This window comes from Salminus brasiliensis, chromosome 11, assembly GCF_030463535.1.
Source record: "Salminus brasiliensis chromosome 11, fSalBra1.hap2, whole genome shotgun sequence".
In the NCBI taxonomy this organism is placed as follows: Eukaryota; Metazoa; Chordata; class Actinopteri; order Characiformes; family Bryconidae; genus Salminus; species Salminus brasiliensis.
Genome location: NC_132888.1, coordinates 23,716,218 through 23,738,585, shown reverse-complemented (window position 1 = coordinate 23,738,585; position 22,368 = coordinate 23,716,218). Strand labels below are relative to the sequence as shown.

At 45.1% G+C, this 22,368-nt stretch overlaps 2 protein-coding genes across 8 annotated transcripts in view; one reads left to right on the top strand and one right to left on the bottom strand.

The window, feature by feature from the left end:
• The first annotated feature begins 1,767 nt into the window (after window positions 1-1,767).
• Window positions 1,768-8,618, top strand: dusp14 (dual specificity phosphatase 14). Of its 2 annotated transcripts, none has more exons than XM_072690639.1 (2): window positions 1,768-2,196; window positions 6,696-8,618. In XM_072690639.1, the coding sequence occupies exon 2, from the start codon at window positions 6,812-6,814 to the stop codon at window positions 7,469-7,471; it is 660 nt and encodes a 219-aa protein (XP_072546740.1). In that variant the 5' UTR covers window positions 1,768-2,196; window positions 6,696-6,811; the 3' UTR covers window positions 7,472-8,618. The 2 variants fall into 2 exon arrangements, with proteins under 2 accessions (XP_072546740.1, XP_072546741.1); XM_072690640.1 differs by lacking the exon at window positions 1,768-2,196 and adding an exon at window positions 2,315-2,711.
• A 1,047-nt stretch (window positions 8,619-9,665) lies between these two features.
• synrg (synergin, gamma) overlaps window positions 9,666-22,368 on the bottom strand; it is a 56,321-nt gene continuing 43,618 nt past the window's right edge. For 3 of the 6 annotated variants that reach the window (XM_072690633.1, XM_072690636.1, XM_072690637.1), the window contains 4 exons: window positions 21,197-21,345; window positions 20,365-20,475; window positions 20,090-20,128; window positions 10,919-14,910 (listed from right to left, as the gene is read on the bottom strand). In XM_072690633.1, the coding sequence (XP_072546734.1) occupies window positions 14,785-14,910; window positions 20,090-20,128; window positions 20,365-20,475; window positions 21,197-21,345 (425 nt within the window). In that variant the 3' untranslated portion in view covers window positions 10,919-14,784. The other 3 variants (XM_072690634.1, XM_072690638.1, XM_072690635.1) reach the window with 2 other exon arrangements.

The following is a 22,368-nucleotide window of genomic DNA, read 5'->3' as shown; positions in this document are numbered from 1 at the left end:
GGCCACTAGTAAATGCTAGATGTAGCCCAGGCTCTGACTAGAAATTTGGAGACGTATTGCTGCCAAGCTAAAGAAAAAAACCTCAGTATTCCAACACAAACAAGTCATAATTCTGAATAAACATCTCATTATAATGAGAAGATATATTTATTATGAGTTATATGATATGGTATGTTGTTAAAATTGACGTTATAATTACAAAATACAGCATCTGTGTTGCTCAAGATGTTAATCATGTTAAAAGATGTTCTGTCATAACTGATGTCATTTTTACGAGATTTTCTCACAGTTAGAAAACCATTCATCATACCATTGTTACGACCTCTCATAAGATCATTTTTCGTAATTACAAGATGTTCTGTCATAATTACGTCATTACGTAAAGCATCTCATCCTGCTGAAGAATCTTTTTTCATAATTACGCAATGTTCTATGTAGTAACTGACATGTCGTTATCTCATATTTGAGATGCTTTCTCGTAGTTACAAAATTTGTCATAATTATGACACCCTTGTTATTACCTCTCATAACCATACTTTCTCGCAATGTCCTAGGACTTCAAATAAGGCGTCTTTATTACGTCATATTTTACAACACAGTTTTTTCTTGTAATTACAAGATGCGCATTTCAGAAATAGGACATAATCTTGTAATTGCTAAATAATAATAATAATAATAATAGACTTTTTTTTGCATGGCAGCAATACGCACTAACATTGCTATATGGAAATGTTAAATACGGTTGTGCTATATTTGCATAGATAGCCCAGATAGCCCGGCTCACTGTAGCCCAGTGCCCACATAGCCCGGCTCACTGTAGCCCAGTGCCCACATAGCCCGGCTCACTGTAGCCCAGTGCACACATAGCCCGGCTCACTGTAGCGCGCCCAGTGCCCAGATAGCCCGGCTCACTGTAGCGCGCCCAGTGCCCAGATAGCCCGGCTCACTGTAGCTCGCCCAGTGCCCAGATAGCCCGGCTCACTGTAGCGCGCCCAGTGCCCAGATAGCCCGGCTCACTGTAGCTCGCCCAGTGCCCAGATAGCCCGGCTCACTGTAGCGCGCCCAGTGCCCAGATAGCCCGGCTCACTGTAGCGCGCCCAGTGCCCAGATAGCCCGGCTCACTGTAGCGCGCCCAGTGCCCAGATAGCCCGGCTCACTGTAATTTGCCCAGTGCCCAGATAGCCCGGCTCACTGTAGCTCGCCCAGTGCCCAGATAGCCCGGCTCACTGTAGCTCGCCCAGTGCCCAGATAGCCCGGCTCACTGTAATTTGCCCAGTGCCCAGATAGCCCGGCTCACTGTAATTTGCCCAGTGCCCAGATAGCCCGGCTCACTGTAGCGCGCCCAGTGCCCAGATAGCCCGGCTCACTGTAGCGCGCCCAGTGCCCAGATAGCCCGGCTCACTGTAGCGCGCCCAGTGCCCAGATAGCCCGGCTCACTGTAATTTGCCCAGTGCCCAGATAGCCCGGCTCACTGTAGCGCGCCCAGTGCCCAGATAGCCCGGCTCCCTAAAATGATACACATCACACTTCAGGGTTTCTGATGTACAGAGAGTCCAGTCCAGTTCCCTCCACACCTGAACCAGATGATCCACTAAGCCCCCACTAATGTTGTTCAGCTGGAGGTTTTGGAGGAGGAACAGCACAGAGGTGAACAGCACACTACTCTAGAACCTGAAGTGGGTTCTATGCTATACTACAGTGACTGTGCTGCACGAGCTACTCTCCGGTGCTCAGGCTAGCAGCTTCTGATGGCGCAACAAGTAGGTCAGTGAGAGTCCACACAGTCAAGCCTGTTCTGACCAGTCCAGCTCTATGGCTCCGGGTTGGCTTGTGCTCTCAACTAACGTGTGTGTGTGTGTGTGTGAGTGTGAGTATGTGTGTGTGTGTGTGTGTGTGTTGCTGCTCCCACACAGCGCTCGTTACTGGGAGGGGAGGCGCTTGTGTCTCGCTGCTAAAGCCGTGCGTTTCTTCCCCTCCGCTCGGACGCGGCTGCTCGTCCTCTCTCCATGGTTCCGGGGCTCGTCTTCGTCTGTCTGAATGGAGTCGGCGAGGCTTGAACCCTCCGCTTCGGGACTCAACCGCCACCACATCGCCCACTCTGCACCGTTTGCGCCGTTTTAACCGGACATCTTTTTTTTTTTTTTTTAATAAATAAATAAATAAATATATAAAGCGCCTTTCTGAGAAGTGGAGCAGGTGAGTTTCCCTCTCGTAAGGGTCTGGATTGGATCTGGTCGTGTGCGTAGTTTTGTCGAGACTCGCTTGTGCGTTTTATTCTGATTTTTTTTGCGTTTTATTTTTTAACGTTTTTAACGCAGTTACCGTTACTTCCGCCCCCAGGGCGCGTTTGCGCTGTTTGCGCTGTTAGCGCTGCGTTGTGGGTCAGTCGGAGGAAAGCGGGCAGAAATAGGGCACTAACCCGACCTCACCACCTCCAGCCTGTGCTACATCGCCTCCTCCTCCTTTCCTAAGTTTAGTACTTCGCAGCAGGGCTGGCTCATGATTCCTAGACCAGACTTTGGACTCTGCTGAAGATCTGCTGGAGTGGTCCTGGATGGTTGTCCTCCTCACCGGCTCGCACTGCACTGGCAACAACCTGTTCCATTCAGGCAGTGTGTGTTTCCGGCTGCTTCCACACATACAGCCCATTCAGCATGCCAGCAGCGCTCCAGGCTTCTCCCTGAACCTCCGTTGATGAAACATGGCAGCAGGTAGAGCCAAGAATCCAAGCGCATTCACGATAAGAGCTTTTCCTCTGGAGCTGGCCGAGGTCACCCGATAGCCTCAATCTGGGGCAGGAGGGTACCAGGTAACACTTCCTAGGAGAGTGGCTCCTGTTACAGGTAGGGATGCACCGATACTCCAGGTTATCCGGGAGTCGATACCGATGATTTGTACGAGGTATGTGGAAAAGCTGGAAATCAGGACTGAATTCAGGTGGATTTTTCACGTTCAGTAGACGTTAAGGCAGGACGGAGCGTTTCTATTGGTTCGTCCTTCATGAACGTTTGACACAATGTAAAAAAAACTAAACAGCCAACGGTTCTACATAGAAAAGGTTCCTCAGATACGAGGAAATCCCTGCGGAGTTGCTTCTTCGACAACGTTGCGGCACCAGTAAGGGTTCCAGTATTGTTCTGAACCTACGAACCCGTTCCTTGTATCATTCAGACAGCGATGCTCAGTGCTCAGTAATGTAGGAATCCTAATTGCACACCTAATAGGAACTGCTGTGTGGCTTAAGTGCTCTCACGGTGGGACGCGACCACTTGTTGAAGCAGACTGGTGTATAAAACGCTACCGGCCTACATTCCACGTCCAGTTTCCCACATTTGGTGTGGAAGAAAGGCTGCCATTTTGGGGCTCGTATTGCTCCACAGGCATCTCTAGTTGCCATTAGTGCTTGCACAGGTGGAACCAGACTCCCGCAGAACTCACACACACACACACACACACACACACACACACTCCACCCGAGTCTCACGGCACGGAGGAATGTGTGATGTGCGTTAGTGTCGACAACTCCCTGAAATATATCTTCAGTGATATGTCTGTGTGTGTGTGTGTGTGTGTGCATGCAATTATATATTAGGAGTACATGCTGACCCAGACATTTCTAACTTCTAACAAGGAGGTCCTAGAGATGACCACAGTGTCCGGTTCACTTTATTAAGCTGCGAGGTTGAGATTTTAAATAGGCCGCGATTTTGTGATGGAGCGTCCATGGCTACACAGTTCGGCAGCTGGAGTGTAACGCTTCGCCAAATTATGAGCGTTCAACATTTATAATAGTGGCCACTAGAGCTATAACACGCTAGCTGTAAGCAGGCCTGCTAGACATGATAGATTCTAGCAATTCTCGCAATTCTTATGGCCATGGGTTTGCGTCGTCTCGTCTCAAGAGAAAAAGCAACATGGCGGAAGCAATAAGCAGCATTTATTATTTAGAAGGTAATATAAATTAGAATAAGGTCATTTATTATTGTTATTTTTGATGTAATATTTTATTTCTGGTGAGATATTATGAGGGTAATTGCCAAATTTTGGGCTTTTTATGTTTGACGATTTTAATCATTTATGCCACCAGCTGACCGCGGTTGTTCCACTACTGTGTCTTGGCTAAAAATGCACCGGTCCGACTATTTCTGTTCCGATACGATACAGATAAACCATAAACCTTGTGTAGAGGCCGATCCGATATCTGATCCGATATCATTGTTAAATTAATGGAACTTCTGTTTATTTCTCACTTAACCTGATTTTTAAAAGTTATTTATTTAAGTGAATGGGTCGGCCTAATTATCCGATACCCAATCCAGCTATTTTGTTCGGGTCCGATCATAATGTCAATTGTGCTTTGCTGCCTTCAGACTTGGGACAGCCTGGGCCCTTCCAAAGTCCGCCTTCCATCAATATTACGTTAGGAATTACCATTCTGGATCCGTTCTGGATCCGAATCAGCCCTGATAGCCCACAAAGATCACGCATCATATAAATTAGCAGTAATACACGAGAGGAAGTGCTGCGGCCGTAGAGCAGTACACCACTGCTCATATATGGCTCATATTACAGCATGAACCTGGAGTGCATTACTGTGATCAGTCACTTCCGCTATTATGACTGTTCACTGTTAGATTTTAAGATAAAAACATTGCGCCGGGGAAAATAGACCCATTCTGTCAGTCACCTGTTGCTAAGACAACCCCATCAGCTTATGCTTCAGTCATGATAGTTCATGATAGAACAGGACGTAATGTCCCAAACATCAGGTCATGTTAACAGGTTATTAGTCCCATGGCTCCACACACACACACAGCGCTGCACTCTGCCAAAGCTGTTAAATATTAAGAGTTACTTACTGATTGGCTAGTGTGTTTAGTCTAAAGGTGTGTAAAGTCCGCAGAATTGTTTTGAATGACTGAAAGACAGCAACGTAAGAGAGTGTTCACTGTTTATGTAACCCCTCCCTGAAAGTTAGAACTTCCTAATTTCACCAGCGTCTCCGCCGACCGCTCTGACCAGTCACCGGGTCACTACAGCGGTGGAGAATAATAACGGGGTTAGAGGGTTATTGATATTTTTGTCCGTTCGCGTTCCCATGCCTACCTAAGCATTCGGCTCATTGTGTGGACTCCATAGCAACCGCAGCTGAACATATGTGGCGGAAAAAAAAAAAAAAAAAAAAAAAAACTACAACAACAACAGGACAGTAGCACAGGACAGATGTTCGGAAACGTGGAGTCACTGCAGAACTGGAAGACCGTGAAGACGGGCTGGGCCTTACCGAATGGAACCGATGCCCACGTATTTCTGCCCACCCGAGCGCACCAGATGGCTGCGCGCTATGAAAAGACTACAGATGTATCGGTTGTACTGGTTGTGAATGAACATATTTAGAGGAGGAATGGGCATGAATGCAGGCGAGAGAGGACGGCCGAGACCGCCACATGTTGCTTCGGGGTGCAGCCCTGTAGCAGGTGGGAGTGCTGTCCGCCCAGCCATCGCATTCACTTCATATTTAATGCATCCGCTTTGATAGTTGGGGCATGTTAAGCCGGGGTAGAGGCCCTCAGGCAGCTTTAAAGGGATGCAGCTCTTCCTTGTGCCTGGCTAGGCCCTTCCCCAGCAGGCCAGTGCACACTTCCACAAAGGCTGGGCTCCTGGAGGGTGGGAGGCAGTGATCGTTGTGTGATGTTCGGCTGCCTGAGGGGCAGCGAGATCATCTGGGCACTAAGCACAGCCGGTGGCGTCCAGAGTGGAGGAGATTGTCGTCACGGTTTTAGCAGGCAGCTGTTGCCCCCCCCCCCCAATATTCGTGTTGTTTCTGGCCAAGGAACCGTACGCTAATCTGGCTTGTGTTTGCTCAAAGGCATGAGCACAGGCTTCATTACTTCACCCATTTTCTCCCCAGTGTGGACCGCCAATTACCCAACCCATACGTACTCTCCCGCCCCATCGCATGCGATGCCCCAGACACCGGTGAGGGCGGACCTGGAGGGCAGTGCCGCATACCCGGCTTTGACATACCATTCGCAGCGAAGCGATGTGGGGAAAGAGCGCCATCAATTCATTCACCCTGAAGAAATCAAGGCCAATTGTGCTCTCTCTAGGCCTCGGCTGCCGATGGCTTGCTGCAGAGCGATCCTCTAATCATAGTGACCACTCAGGTCCCAAGGGATCCTTTTCTATGCTTCTATAAAGCCCAAAAGTCACAGTTAAATGTTGATAGGCATTGCTTCTTGCTTTTATCTGCATTGTGGCTGATTTTAAGACCTGAAATATAACGTAACCCAGCCAACATGCTCATGTGGGGCTCACATGGGCTCTGAGTGGGTTTGTACCGACTTTACTACTGGGCTTCATTGTTACAGCCCATGCTTAACCCCGCCTGCTCCCCTCACTGGTGGGCATCCATACGTGTGTCCAACATGGAACCCAAGGACAAATTCTGGCTTCTGGTTTCCAGTTGGGCTGCCCAGACAGGCCCCACATGGCCATGTTAGCTGGGATCCTAGAGGTCACGGTTCAAAATGAACCCAACTTCATGTCAGGCTGATATCAGCACCAATCAATGCCAGATTCTGGTAGACCGAGGCGTTTTAGCACTGCAGAGAGTTGTTGATGTCTGAGGTGTTTCGTTCAATCGTTCATTTCCATCTGTAAACAAAATCCCTTTCCTGCTTGATTTGTTTCAGATCCGGCTGTTGGTCTGTGCCGTGTTGTCCTCAGGATGACCAAAGAGATCTGAAGGACAATCCTGGCTCCACCTCAAGGTTTTTCATTCTCGTTTTCGTGCCTACGCTCTTCCACAATGGGCTCCCGAAGCCAGGGCTTTTTCCACCACCATCACCACCAGAACCAGCACCACCACCACCACCACCATCACCGCAGCTCGCTGGTCCCCGCGACAGTGCCCAGACTGTTGCCCGAGACGGGCAGCCTGCTGGGCGGCATTGCCCAGATCACGCCCACCCTCTTCCTCAGCCGAGGGAACGTGGCATCCAACCGTAGTCTGCTGTTGTCCAAGGGCATCACCTGTGTAGTCAACGCAACCATCGAGCTGCCCAACTTCAACTGGCCACATGTGGAGTACGTGAAGGTGCCTCTGGCGGACATGCCGCATTCTCCAATCTCACTCTACTTCGACAGTGTGGCGGACAAGATCCACAGCGTGGGCCGGAAGAGGGGCGCTGTGCTGGTGCACTGTGCGGCTGGCGTCAGCCGCTCAGCCTCGCTCTGCCTAGCCTACCTCATGAAGTACCACCGAGTGTCCTTGGCCGAGGCGCACGCCTGGGTTAAAGCCCGCCGGCCGGTCATCCGACCCAACGGCGGCTTCTGGAGGCAGCTCATCGAGTACGAGAGGAAACTCTTCGGCGAGACCTCGGTGAAGATGGTGCAGACGCCCTACGGAGTCGTCCCAGACGTCTACGAGCGCGACCGCAGGAATCTGCCACCTTACTGGGGCCTCTAGAGGAGTTGCTGGGGCTTCATTTTGCAGGGGGAGGAGAAAGAGTCGGGAAGGTGAGCCGATCTGATCACCTTCGACTTGACTGTATTCTGGTCTTGCTAAAGCCTCCTCCCCACAAGCCTCACAAGATGAGTGTAGGTGACCAGTACACTTATGAACCCCCCAAAGTATCGAGTTGAAGACAAATTGAGACAGGATTGGTTTATGTTGTGATGTCAATGCCTTCTTGTCCATTGATAAAAGAAGCAAGAGAAGCAGTCAGACCTAGTTGAGATTTCCTGGTGAGGTCAGGAGTGACGGAGCCTGAGCTATTCTCGATTAGGGAGATGAACTGAAGAAGTGGGAGGCTGAAATCATGGCCTGTGGGGCACTTTGAGAAAGCAAGGCAGCTGAGACTCAGGCTTTCGGTCTTAAGATTCCACCCACGTTAAAATGTTGTGATGTGCCAGTTTCACTGTCATCTTTTCTGCGAGAGGCAGCAATCTGCTCTCGATTACTGGTAGCATTTTCAAACATATTCCTGTACAGAACTGTCAATTTATTGTCAGTTATTGCAAGAGACACAGAAATTGCGCTTTTGAAGGGAAGAGTATTGCTGGGAGACACGAAGGATGTCTTTTTAAAATTTGTGGAACAATAACAGGGCTGTCCAGTCCGATGAAAGAACCTTGGCGGACTAAACGAAGATGGTCTTGTGATTTGAAAGAATGCTTATGGAATAACTGGGAATCACCAATAAGAGAGAGATGAGAGATTTCAACCAATGGTGCTGCTAATAGACAGTTGGAAGCTGTATTGTAGTATTCGTTTGTTTTTGGTATATTTGTTTTCGACAAGTCAGCAAAAAAAAAAAAATATATATATATAAAAGTGATCAGGGGTCGTTTTTCAGCTACTAATGTTGGGACCCTTTTGCACTTTTATTTTCGGGTTAATAAATAATAATTTTGTGGTATATTTCTTTCTTATACACAGTTAATATAGACTCTTTCACACGATGATTTTAGCCAGATGATAAATGATCGGGCAAAGAGTATAGAAATGAATTAATTCTGTAGTGTCAAAATATCAGTGATATATAGAACTAATGTTATATATATACATAATAACTGTGTTGAAACTAATAAAGCATTTAAAAAAAAAAAAAAAACTGGTTTGCTCCTAAACTTTAATGCATTGGTTGTGCTCATGCTCCTTATAAGCTCTAAGGTTTAAGGATGTGCAGCAGTTTGCATCTCTCTCCATATATGCAGGTCCGTCTCTTCAAAAAAGGCAACCTTTCATCTTTCAACTTTGGAAGTGGATAGAAAAAGATTTTACTCCAAATCATTCTGGAGCATTTCTGTTGCTCCATTCGTCTTGAAATTTTGACATAATGGAAAGAACCGATCCAAATGATGGCAAAAAGTGATCAGATACTGTATATTCAGGGCCGGTGCCAGTAAATCAATATCTCCATATCTGAATCTACCAGTCTAAAAATGATTGACAAGTGATACCTTTGGACTGAAGTGGAAAATAAGGGCAATATCAGTCAGCTGATCCAAGTAGTGCCTCTTAAATTCATTATATTGATTACACAGATGGAGTGTAAGCGGGTTAGCAGCCTGCACCACCACCCCAGCAAACAGCTGTACAAGTATAGCAACTGTGGCACCACGAAATATAATATAATGCCCACATCACAGCAATGCTTTTATGATCATTTTGGGCAATTATGTGTAATTATTTCATATCATGTCGCATATTACTGAAGAGCTAGAGCGTTAGAGAGGGAAAAGCAGAAGGGAATGTGGCGTGACATTGCAGAAATGAAACCATGAGAGATGAAAAGCAAACATTTGAACACCTGTTGCTCGTCAGCATGGCAAGGGCTGCCCTTCTTGTGATCACGTTCAGCGAAAAAGCAGCTACAGTAGCCTTGGTTACGGTCACCAAGGCAGTGTTGCTGGTAGTGCTGAATTCGAATGCTGAGTCAGTGCCAGGAAGGTGCAGACATGCATGCGTGTGCTTTGGCTGCAGAGGAGGAATGGGAATGAGAATGAGAAAGAGCAGCGGGACCTGTAACGTTAACGTGCGCTGGATCAGGGGCGGATTTTGCCTTATTATTTAGCAGCTAAGTGTAATGGAGGCATCAGAAACGCAAGGTAGAAGACACCAGTTCAGTCAACTGCAAGAAATGGAAAAGACCACCGGGAAGGGACACACAGCACTTTAATCGATGCAGCAGAAGGCCAGAACATCACCGTTTATAGCCACGTTATGAAAGTGCCTTGGTAAACAAATTGATCAGACAGCTGAAATTAGATTGAGACCAAAGGCAAAGACTTTTTATCAAGTACACTGTCCATAAACGTTGATCAAGACATCAAAGTCAACAACAACAAGAGAAAGACATTCAGTAAGCACTGTCACACAACTCAAATCGGTCAATCTGAACATTTTACGCAGTCGTTTTAATTAAAGGACCCTCGAAAAATACTATTTAATTACAGACAGCCCTCCGTTTCAAAACCCAGCCATTTAAAGAGATCGAGTTCCAGCAGAAGGATGATAGATAGTACAGCCCCACTAGAGACAAAGGAAGGGACGGATGAAGAGAACACCGCTGTGAACTTGCACATGACGTCTAAAAGCATCGTTCATCTCTACATGATCATATAATAAACCATAAAACAAGTGTTTCATACAAACATGTGCAATCCAAACTGTACATTACCTCACCAGAAGACATCGGACGTCCAGAAATAGTCGCTGTTGTGCAAAAAACCTTGTATCGCCAAAATGCCAACCTCGTCAATGGACGTCAGTGTAATATATTCATATAATTTATTCATTTATAAGCATTTCTATTGGTCCATTCATCAAGAAATGGCAGATTTAAATGGTCAAAAATGAAAAAAATGCAAATATGCCAATGCAAGGTTTTTGAGCAACAGTGATGACCTCTTTCTCTGCTATTATTATTGGTTATTGAACCATCTTCTACAGTAGAGACTCCACAAAGACTTAAAAGTCAGTCCAGTCATTCTCTGATCTCCCTCCCAAGGTCAGACACATAAAGAGAGAAAAGAAAGACTCACTTCATATAACTATATTTCTTTAAATTACATCAGTAGTTTTTTTTTTCCCCTCCCTCTTAAGAGCTTCGCAGGCCAAGTACAGGACGCAAGAGACCCAGCCACTGGTTTGCTGCAAGTGGGCAGAAGACAGCAATAAATAAACATGAGAAGATCCTAAAAGAGTTCTGAGAGTCCCCGCACCGCCACCCCACGTCCTTCCAGCAGCAGCCGTCGGAGAAAGGACGGAGCTCACAGCAGATCAGGCAGGATGAGGCCTGGGGGCTTGGGCTCCACGCAGTTAATCCAGAAATTAGCACAGCTGGCGTGGTACTGGTGACCGCCGTACGTCAGCTTGAAGTTATCCGTCTCGGAGTTGAAAGCCTGGCCATCGCACCGGAGCCAGCAGAGAGGAGAGAGAGAGAGAGAGAGAGAGAGAGAGGGAGAGTTTAGATGGCCTTGAGGTGACTTATCAATCAGAAGCAAATGCCCTAGCATCCTAGCTTGAGCTATCCTAAAGTGACCATAATTTAGGATAGTGACCATAATGAGCATAAATTCCCCTTTTACCCTAAATGTGGTTTGGGATTTGATTTCTGAAGTTCGCCTCACATTAAAACCACAGACTAAAGGTAAACAACACTGATTATCCCGGCAGCCGTCAGGAGGGCTGGCATAAGGGTCAAACTGCGATAGCTAGACTTGATTCAGAGACCGGTAAACCAGCAACGGATCATGGGCGCCCAAGGCTCAATCAAAACAGCCTATGGAGGCCCCACCTTACAACTTACAGGACTTAAAGGATCTGGTGCTACATGATCTGCATAGTTGTTGTACAACAGCTTTCATTACTAATCTATGGTCTCTGTTAAGTGAACTATAATAAATGTACAGTTCTAAACACGGAGATGTTTTTAAGGCATCTGCCTTTAGGTTAGAATGTCCAGTATTGCATTCGTGTGCTGGTGCTTGCCTACCCTCTGGATCAGCCTTGTTCCACTGTACAGATGTCCTAGTTTTGCTGCAATCCTCCTAATCGCTTGTTTTAACTTCTTTTACGTTTTCTTTCTCTTTCCCATGTATTGAGATGGTCTGTTTCAACTGTTCTGGTACTGGCATCTTTTTTTGTCCATTTTATTCTTGTTCTGTATTTGGGCTTCCTCTTCTTTATCTAAGGGAGTTTTCCCTGCCACTGTCACCCTTGGCTTGCTCAAAGAAGGCTTGGACCTGGATCTCTGTAATGCTGCCTTGTGACAACATTCATTGTAAAAAGTGCTGCATAAATTCAGTATGAATTAAATTGAAACCCCTTGCCACTCATCTGCATCTACAAGCTTCTTTCTGAAGACCTGCCTTCAGGTTAGAATATCCCATATTATGCGAGGCTAATGAGGCTCGATGCTCTGTCCTCCTGACACAGTTATAGGATATGATATATAGGCTTGCGCTATCCACCCACGGCGTCTATATATATATGGAGGTGGGAAACGGAGAAGTCTGTGAAGTTTGCTCAACACGCAGATTCGGATCGCTCCCTTTGAAAGGCACAGCTGCAGCGCTTTGCTGGTGAAAAAGATTATAATGTGAGCGCGAGTGTGTGCATATGTATCGTAGATCAAGGGTTTTGCATCCCTGATAAAATATCTGTGCTGAAGCCCGAGAGCAATGACTCATGTGTGGTGAATCATGCCCTCCCACACAGCGAGAGACTGTACACACACACACACACACATCCTGAATTACCAAACATTTCATTTAGCATTTTCTCAACAACTGCTGTACTCTAGTCCAGCAAACAAACAGTAACTACAATACCCTTCAAAAGTTTGGAATCACTTGCTTGGTCACCTTTATTTTCATTAACAGGACCTTAGTGCTGGGCCTTACATATAAACCTACTATATTGCTAAGACATTGTACGGTCATGTGAACAAATTGGGACACACCCTAAAAGCCCCCCGTCTTTAAAATATTTAAATATAAATATTTAAAACTTAATTTGAATATTGAGAGATCAATGGAAATACAATAATTAAAAAAAACAATTTGTACAATTTAATTCATATAAATGCAATTTATTGTGAGGAGATTAGGACACCCTATTTCTTGTTTGGCTGAGATGACCTTAACTAGACCTCTACTAAAACTAAACTCAACTGAGAAAATCCCCCATTCCTTGGTTGATTTACTGAAATGTTGTGAGTCATTGTCATGTTGCAAGGTCCACCTGATTTTTAGCTTCAATTTTTGGACAGATGGTCTCACATTTTCTTCAAGCGCCATGTGATACATTAAAGACTGCATTGTGAATTCTATGACAAACAGCTTACCAGGCACTGCTGCAGCAAAGCCTCCATGCTTTGCAGCTGGTTTGAGTTCCTTGTGCTCACATGCTATTGTAAGTTTACGCCAAACATATCCTCTGTTACTGTGCCCAAATAAGTCAACTTTAGATTCACCTGTCCAAACAGCATTTTTCCACAAGTTCTGGTCTTTTTCTGTGTTTTGTAGCAAACTTGACTTTTTTTTTTTTTCTTTGGAAGCAATGGTATTCTCCTTTTACAAATTTCACATTAACTAAAACTACTAAAGGTAGATGCTGTACTTGGGCATCAACTGTGGCAAGAAAAACATGCAAGTCCTGTTCTTTACACATCTTGCAGTCTGCTCAAGGCCTGGCCGTGTTGTTTTATATGTTCTTCACTAAATTATTTTTGCAGACAGTGGAACGGCTGATTTCTAATTGTTCTGCAAATGCTGGTTCGAGTGCATTTGTGTGCTGGTGCTTGCCTACCCTCTGGATCAGCCTTGTTCCACTGTACAGATGTCCTAGTTTTGCTGCAATCCTCCTAATCGCTTTGTTTTTCCTTCTTTTACGTTTCTTTCTCTTTCCCATGTATTAAGATGACCTGTTTCAACTGTTCTCTTTAACGGTTTCTTCCTCTTTATCTAAGGGAGTTTTCCCTGCCACCATCGCTCTTGGCTTGCTCAAAGGAGGCTTGGACTTGGATCTCTGTAATACTGCCTTGCGACAACATTCATTGTGAAAAGTGCTGCATAAATTGAATATGAATTAAATTGAAACCTCTTGCCACTCATCTGCATCTACAAGCTTCTTTCTGAAGACCTCGGAGAGCTCTAGCTCTGGATCTAGTCATGGTGATAACACACACTTCCAAAATCAAGAGCAAACCAAACTAAACGTCTACTAAAACGAAGTTCTAAATTAGGGCTCTAAATTTACTTTGAAAGCAAAATAACAGTATACGGTAGCTAAATAAGTTCCTTTGATTGAACACTCAACGCTTTGTGTTCGATACTCATGTCCACTGAGCTGCCACTGTTGAGCCTTTGGGCAAAACACTTAACCCTCTCTGCTCCAGGGGCAGCCAGACGTCTAAGCTAGGATATGCGAAGAGAGCACTTTAGTGGTATTGTATAAGTACAATGACTAAAAAGGTACTTCATTTTTGAATGACTTGGTAGATTTGCACATGACAAACATCCTCCCATATTTCTGATGTTGCTGCATCCCTAGTCAGGTCATTCATATAGTGCTGGTCAAAATATTACCAAACAGTAATTATAATCGTTAATGATTCAAAATGTACTGTAATTATCAAATCAGTGTCATTTCCGATGAACATCTTGACCTTGGGATTTCATCTCCAATTTTCTAATATGAGGCAACCTATATGCTAATTCTATTCTATCCTAATTTTGGATGGTTTCTGGATGTTTTTGAATGATTTTTGAATCTTTAAGATTTTAGACATACATTTGAGATTTGTAATGTGAAGTTGTGCTGTAGAACATTTTAAGTTTAAAATCTAAAAAAAACACGTATGTGCAATCTTTTTGAACAGCAGTGTTTACTAGCACATTGAAAGGGCCCAGGACTTCCACAGAGCCATGCAGTCACTCTTTGCAAATGGCTCTGCGGAACTCTTACGAAGCTGATCCAATCTCCTCTTCCCTCGTTCATTCACTTTCTCGTTCTCTATCCACATTCATTGTACTTTGCTCGTCTCGCAGAGTGAAAGTAGACATTTCCATGACGACGTGGAATGAAAAGGCTAATTCCGCGACCGCCGTATCGCTATCTCCCCTCCGCTCAGGCAGCTGAAGGGAGAGCAGGTGGCCAAAAAGGTCAGTCAAACGGGGGTGACCTCAGTTCACTTTGCTCAAAGGTTAATTATCATCTGATTGCAAGCTCAAAGTGCTCCACATTAGCATAGCTGGAAAGACCACGAGAGGTTACACATGAAAGTTCGGAGTGCTAGGAAGGACACTACGGATAAGCGCTTGCCAAAGTCCTGTGGAATAACAGAAAGAAAGCAAAATATTTACCCTTAACTTCATGCCAGGGTCTTTTGTCAGTGCCTGGAAATAGCATACAAAACGGTCAGGGTTTTCTGCACTAAAGACAGCTAGAGACTAGATTACAAGGACTGGGAGTAATAGTATAGCACCAAGAAGCCCAAAGTGTTAATCTTACGGCGTCATAGCCCCTAAAACTCACAGGAATGGGCAACTTTCCCTTAAACATTGTCAATTAGCCTAGACATGCTTGCTGTCTGACGTTTGCTTATTTAGACTTGCACTGGAGCTACGAAGCTGATGTGTTGAAGCTTATACCACGGCAATTATCACTGTACAAACTGCACGTCAAAATCAGGTGCGTCAAACTGGGTTCCGTCCAAGCCACAGCTTCATAGAGTTGGGCATTTCGACTCATTCCAGGCTAAATTTCAAGCTTTTCATAAATTGAGACTGTGTCAGAAAAGGGGAATCACTGTATCTGGAAGGAACCCAGTTAGACATCACCCCTAGACATGATATTAAACAGACTTGCTAATGTGATTTTACACTGTATGATGTGCATCAATGAAACTGAAAGATAGGTGGCATGGACAAAAAACGGCTGAATTTTGTCTGTTTTCATCCATGTTTATAAACAACAGGATAACACACACTACTGGCAACTATATTAGCAATTCTATTTCCTGGGAAAGGGGGTGATTTAGTCTTGCAGTCTGTAATGGGTGGTCATAAGCTTCCACTACTCCAACGGTGTCCAGTCCTGGTCCTGGTGATATGATCCCTGCAGAGTTGAGCGCCAACTCTAATCCAACTCTAAGGGCGTTTTTTTTGCACAGCTATAGTTGGCTGGCTTTGGTCTGAATCTGTTAAAGTGCACCAAACGTTCTCTCTGCTTATTGGTCAGACCTGTCTGGGACGGGAGCTACAAAGCAAACACAGGAAGAAGGCAGTTCTGTGCTCTGGACTAGTGTGTGTGTGTGTGTGTGTGTGTGTGTGTGTGTGTGTGTGTATATATATATATATATATATATATATATATATATATATATATATATATATATATATACACACACACACATATACACACACACACACACACACACATACACACAGTGGGGGAAAAAAGTATTTAGTCAGTCACCAATTGTGCAAGTTCTCCCACTTAAAAAGATGAGAGAGGTCTGTAATTGACATCATAGGCAGACCTCAACTATGAGAGACAAAATGAGAAAATAAAAAATCTGAAAATCACATTGTCTGATTTTTAAAGAATTTATTTGCAAATAATGGTGGAAAATAAGTATTTGGTCAATAACAAAAGTTCATCTCAATACTTTGTTATATATCCTTTGTTGGCAATGACAGAGTCTTCACAAGGTTGGCACACCGTTGCTGGTATGTTGGCCCATTCCTCCATGCAGATCTCCTCTAGAGCAGTGATGTTTTGGGGCTGTCGGCGGGCAACACGGACTTTCAACTCCCTCCAAAGGTTTTCTATGGGGTTGAGATCTGGAGACTGGCTAGGCCACTCCAGGACCTTGAAATGCTTCTTACGAAGCCACTCCTTTGTTGCCCTGGCAGTGTGCTTGGGATCATTGTCATGCTGAAAGACCCAGCCACGTTTCATCTTCAATGCCCTTGCTGATGGAAGGAGGTTTGCACTCAAAATCTCACAATACATGACCCCATTCATTCTTTCATGTACACGGACCAGTCGTCCTAGTCCCTTTGCAGAGAAACAGCCCCAAAGCATGATGTTGCCACCCCCATGCTTCACAGTTGGTATGGTGTTCTTTGGATGCAACTCAGCATTCACTCTCCTCCAAACTCAATGAGTTGTGTTTGTACCAAACAGTTCTACTTTGGTTTCATCTGACCATAAGACATTCTCCCAATACTCTTCCGGAACATCCAAATGCTCTCTAGCAAACTTCAGACGCGCTGGATATGTACTGGCTTAAGCAGGGGGACACGTCTGGCACTGCAAGATCTGAGTCCCTGGCGGCGTAGTGTGTTACTGACGGTAGCCTTTGTAACGTTGGTCCCAGCTTTCTGCAGGTCATTCACTAGGTCCCCCTGTGTGGTTCTGGGATTTTTGCTCACCGTTCTTGTGATCATTTTGACCCCACGGGCTGAGATCTTGCGTGGAGCCCCTGATCGAGGGAGATTAGCAGTGGTCTTGTAGGTCTCCCATTTTCTGATTATTGCTCCCACAGTAGATTTCTTCACACCAAGCTGCTGCCTATTGCAGATTCAGTCTTCCCAGCCTGGTGCAGGTCTACAATTATGTTTCTGGTGTCCTTCGACAGCTCTTTGGTCTTCAGCATAGTGGAGTTTGGAGTGTGACTGTTTGAGGTTGTAGGCAGGTGTCTTTTATACAGATAACGAGTTCAAACAGGTGCCATTAATACAGGTAATGAGTGGAGGACAGAGAAGCCTCTTAAAGAAGAAGTTACAGGTCTGTGACAGCCAGAAATCTTTTTGTAGGTGACCAAATACTTATTTTCCACCATTATATGCAAAGAAATTATTTAAAAATCAGACAATGTGATTTTCAGAATTTTTTTTCTCATTTTGTCTCTCATAGTTGAGGTCTACCTATGATGTCATGATGAAGACCTCTCATCTTTTTAAGTGGGAGAACTTGCACAATTGGTGACTGACTAAATACTTTTTTTCCCCCCACTGTATCTGTGCAGTTTAACATGGAGCGACGGCGAAGACAGCATCTGTTCACAGCTGTAGAGATGAATTATCTGGGCATTATAGCAAATTAACACCTGGATACGGGAGCCGGTAAGCTCCCACCTGATAGTTGGCTTGGATCGAGGCTAGATCACATTTCCGCCACGAACGAAGCGCTCCAGAGTTCTTTTGGCACCTGATTGAGGCCACGTGTTCTTGAGGGTCTTGGTACGGTTGTTTTGGTCTGGATCAGAGTTATTACTGCATTCACACATATCCAAGTGAATCGCACCAATGGTGAGACTGGCAAAACCAGATTCCGACCTAACGGGGCTTAAAAGGACAGGTGTGAAAACTCCTTAACTCAAGCAATCTAGTTTATGAAGTCCTTCAGGGGGCTCCAAGTTTTACACTCTTAAATAAAGATGCTTTAAATGGGTTCTATTAGCGATGCCATTACATACATACGCTAAGATTCTTCATTTAAAGGTTCTAATTTCTTAAGTTCTTGCAATAAAAGTGGTTCCTCTATGCTATTTTTCAAAGCACCTTTATTTTTAAGAGTGTAGAACCAGGTGTGTTGGTCATCCGGAGTGACAGATCTTCAGGACCAGGACTGGGCACCTGTGCAATTCTTGTTAATTCCACTTTTCTGTTCTCTTCTGTTCTCCACTGCCATTTAGCAGTTGCCCATTCCTGATAACACATCCCGTAAGACAAATGCAGCAGGATGATGTTGCAGAGCCTCTCCTTAACCAGCAGCATATCCTGAGTGAATCACCCAACTGTGCTGAGCCCCTTGTTCCCTCCTATCCCACAGAAAAGAAATCCCCCTCACCCACCTTCCACAGCCCCCAGCCATGCCCTCACCCTCAGATCCGCGAATACAACAAACACTAATCCCTAAACACTGACTCTTGTAAGAAGAGGTGTGTTTCGAACAGCTCTGATTTCATTATCCTCAGAAGCGCTGCCAGTCCTGTTCCCAAATATGTAATTAAAAACGGCGGAATCATTAATCAGGTGTCGGGAGCAGGCTGAAACGACTCTATCAATCAGCAGCTGGTTGGACGCGTTCAGCTGCTCGGTTAGCACCTGTGTTTTGCGGACGGCTGACGGATGGTTAGGCCGCATCTGCTCTTCTTATTCCCCGTGCCACAGCTCTAACTGGTTCTGCGTGTTCCCCATCCATCCACTTGCAGTCTGACCGTCCGCCAAGGACCATCTAACATGGCATAACGAACTAACAGACTACGCGACTCCTACATCAGCAGACACTGGCTGGGGTGGTGTTCTAGTTATTAGGAGAAATGAGGATGGCAGGGAGAAAAGGAATGGAAGTGGAATGTGAAAGTGTCTGCTTGTCTACAGGTCCGTGGCAAATTGATGGCAAGGCATCTGAATTTCAGTGCTGACTGAATGCAGAATTGAGGTTCTGTAAGTGTCATCCATGGCAGCGTTACTGATGAGCTTAAAATGAAAAAATGATAAGTACAGAGAACAGTCAAAATAAAGACATGTTTGGTGTCCAAAGTTCCCAGCAGGTTCACTGCTAATACACAAAAATTAACTGGAGGCCTATAATCACAAGCAGTAGGAGTGTAACCACTCATAACAGTCACAACTACACAACTAATAATATAGTCATGTCTTGACTGCATAAAAAAATATATATATATATAACCATAATATTATGATTTTACTGATTTTACTGCGTCCAAGGCAGCAATATCTGCGTTTTCTCCCTAATCAGAAAATTACCGTCAGAATGACCTGTTACTATTCACCACCGGGCTGGTCATTTTAGTCCAGTTCGGATTCACATCTCTGATTTTCCAGACAGATGTAATCATGTGATGCAAACAGACAGGTACTAAACTCGCTCATCCTGCTGTGATTTTTTACAACGACCCCCTGATAAACTAATTCAATCTGGTTAGGGCTTATGTGAGTTTTGATTCACCCCTCTAGAAGGTCAAGTCTTCATGCATTCCAGGACATTTGAGAAATGCAGAATCATGTGTATTAATACTGGAATATTACAGGATTTTGGTTACACAGCGTAAGGCAGTTCTACACAGAAAGTGTTGTCCTGCCCACTGCTAAAAAGTCACATAGTGCAGTTAGCGACAATCCGAGGCGGGATTAGCAATGATAGACACAACTTTGGACACCTAGCATGTCTTAGTAGAACACTCTGTACTACTTTAAACTTGGCCTTTGAATCAGCTCGCCACGAACCTTTCTGGAAAATCCTCCCCCGCTAACCCGAGGTGCCAAAATGACGAGGCAGTACGCCGGCCACCGTCGGCTTTCCCCTGTCCACTCATCATAACGGAGCACGGCCCAGCAGCCTTGAGCTGCCTGTTCGAATGACTGTCAGCGTGGCTAGTCAAGCTTCACTGTGCTTAAACGCTACAGACAGGGGAGGGTGTGTAGATGCAGGCAGGGGACAGCAGGTCATTTTGGCACCACATCGTCAGCCTCCCTGCCCCTGAAGTGAAGTGAAAAAGTTCAGGTTTGGGGTTTAGAGCCAGAGATCGATGCGTCATACTCTTTTAAACAGACGTCCGATAGTGCTGTCTTCTTTCTTCTGCAAAATGCCCAAAGCCAAAGAACAGGTCAGTCATGCAGCTTTTGATGTGAGAGGAGTGCATATGGTGAACTGAGTGAGCTTCGTGCACTCTGCCTTGCTATTCTGCTTGCAGGTAACACAGCATAACATGGTGAAGGGATCAATCAATACAAGAATATATGAATATTGTATCTGGTCTGTTTCCACTGTGTGTGTGTGTGTGTATATGGGTGTATGTGTAGGGGGCTGCAGACCTTGCTGCGCGAGTCCACATTCAGCAGACACACTCCACAGGCCAGCTCCTTCGCATTCTTAATGCCGTGCCTCAGGATACAGGAGGAGAAGTCCAGAGAGCTTTCATCAGGCTGGAAGAAAAAAAAAGGCAAGCAAGCACACGTACGCATGAATGAATGCGCTTTATAGAAGAACAGAAAATAACCAAACCTTTACCCCGCTATTCATCTCTACACAAAGCTACTCATCACCTCCATGGCTTAGGAATGCATCATCAGCCCCTGCTGATCAATACACCTGCGTGAACAAGGCTAAGAATAGAAGAGAGGCACCTTTCACTCCTATTCCACACGTTCGCCCTCATTATGTTTCCGAGCACTTCTGGCGTCGGGTGCTTATCTTTTCGACAGTGTGTAGAGACAGGAAACACTGTGTGAGACTGCCGTGCAACTCCCTCTCGTCCTCGCCCAAAGAGCTCACAAACGCACACATCTGCGTACGCGCGCGCGCACACACACACCTTGAATATTATCAGCTGGCATTTGGAAAGCAATATTCTCCCAGGGGCGAGCAGACGGCAGACAGAGCACAAAACCATCTCTCCTTATCCCCCCCTCCCCCCATCTCCCATGCTCTACACACAGCACTGTCAATCTACTCTATCCACAGCCCTTTCTCTGGAGCACCAGGCAGCCTCAGAGAGGACAGGGAGGCACTAGAAAAGGCAACAAGAAAAAGAAAAAGAAAAAAAAACGTGACAAATTATGTTGCACCTGATGGGAAAACGCCAGATGCATGTCAAGAGGCAGTGGAGATGATGACGAAGCATGTCATTCTGGTGGAAATACTCACAGACAGGTTGGCCAGAGACATGAAACCCATCAGGTTGTTCCACACACGGCTGATGTCTTTCAGCAGCTCCTGCAGCTTCTCTGAGCAAACGGCAGTGGCTTTGATCCCCAGCTCCACACGCCTGGCCACGCGGTACACCTCCACCACGCCTGATGTTCACAAACACAATTAGATTATTATGTAATTCTGTAGAATTATGTAAACAAAACATTATAAACAATGATCATCCATATCAGACAGATGATTAGATCTGACTGATATTACATGACATTAATAATTATTATTATTATTATTATTATTATTATTATTATTATTATTGAAGAGACTACTCTGCTGCAGAGTGCATTCATTTTATTTGAATGTATGGTTATTCATGTAGATAAGGAAAAATACTAGTCCACAGTGCCACACAATTCCCATATTGTTGTGGAAAACTATATTTTTAATAATCTTAGAAATGCAACAACATTTTTTGCCCTCAATCTACCAGCTTTGGGAGGGTAAAGGCTAGCATGTTGCACAAAGAAAGCCACCGCATCTGTTCAAACTGCTGCTAACGCAACATCAGTGGACGGCTAAACATTGTTAGCAACACTCTGAGTGAGAGGGAGGGCCATCCAGGCCAGAGAGCACAAGTCCAGTTATGTTATGTTCTCTGGGACTACTGGCTACAATGGCAGGGACATCACCGTGAGCTGTACCTGCAAACTCCTGACAATAACGTTAATGTCGAACTCAAAATTCACTAATCCTAACCTAAATCCTAACATAAACCCTAATGATCGAACGCTAACATTTACCCAGCACAAACTAAGCCTACTAACCCTAACCTAAACCTAACCCAAACCTTAACATTACTAACACTAACCTAAACCTTAATCCAACCCTACAGATCTAACCTAAACCCTAACATTAACCCTAACCAGAACCGAAACCCTACTAACTCCAACATTTGTTTACTCTACTAACCCTAATCTAAACCTTATCTCTACTAACCCAAACCTTCACCCTAACCTGAACCTTCACCCTAACATTCACTTACCCTGCATTAACCTTACTAACCCTAACCTAATCCTTACCAACCCTAACATTCACCTAACACTACTAACCATAACCCTACTAAACCCCCGAATCTTACCCATACTAACCCTAACCTAAACCATACTAACCCT

Coding starts and splice junctions, on each gene's coding strand:
- dusp14 (XM_072690639.1), top strand. CDS start 6,812: ATGGGCTCCCGAAGCCAGGGCTTTTTCCACCACCATCACCACCAGAAC.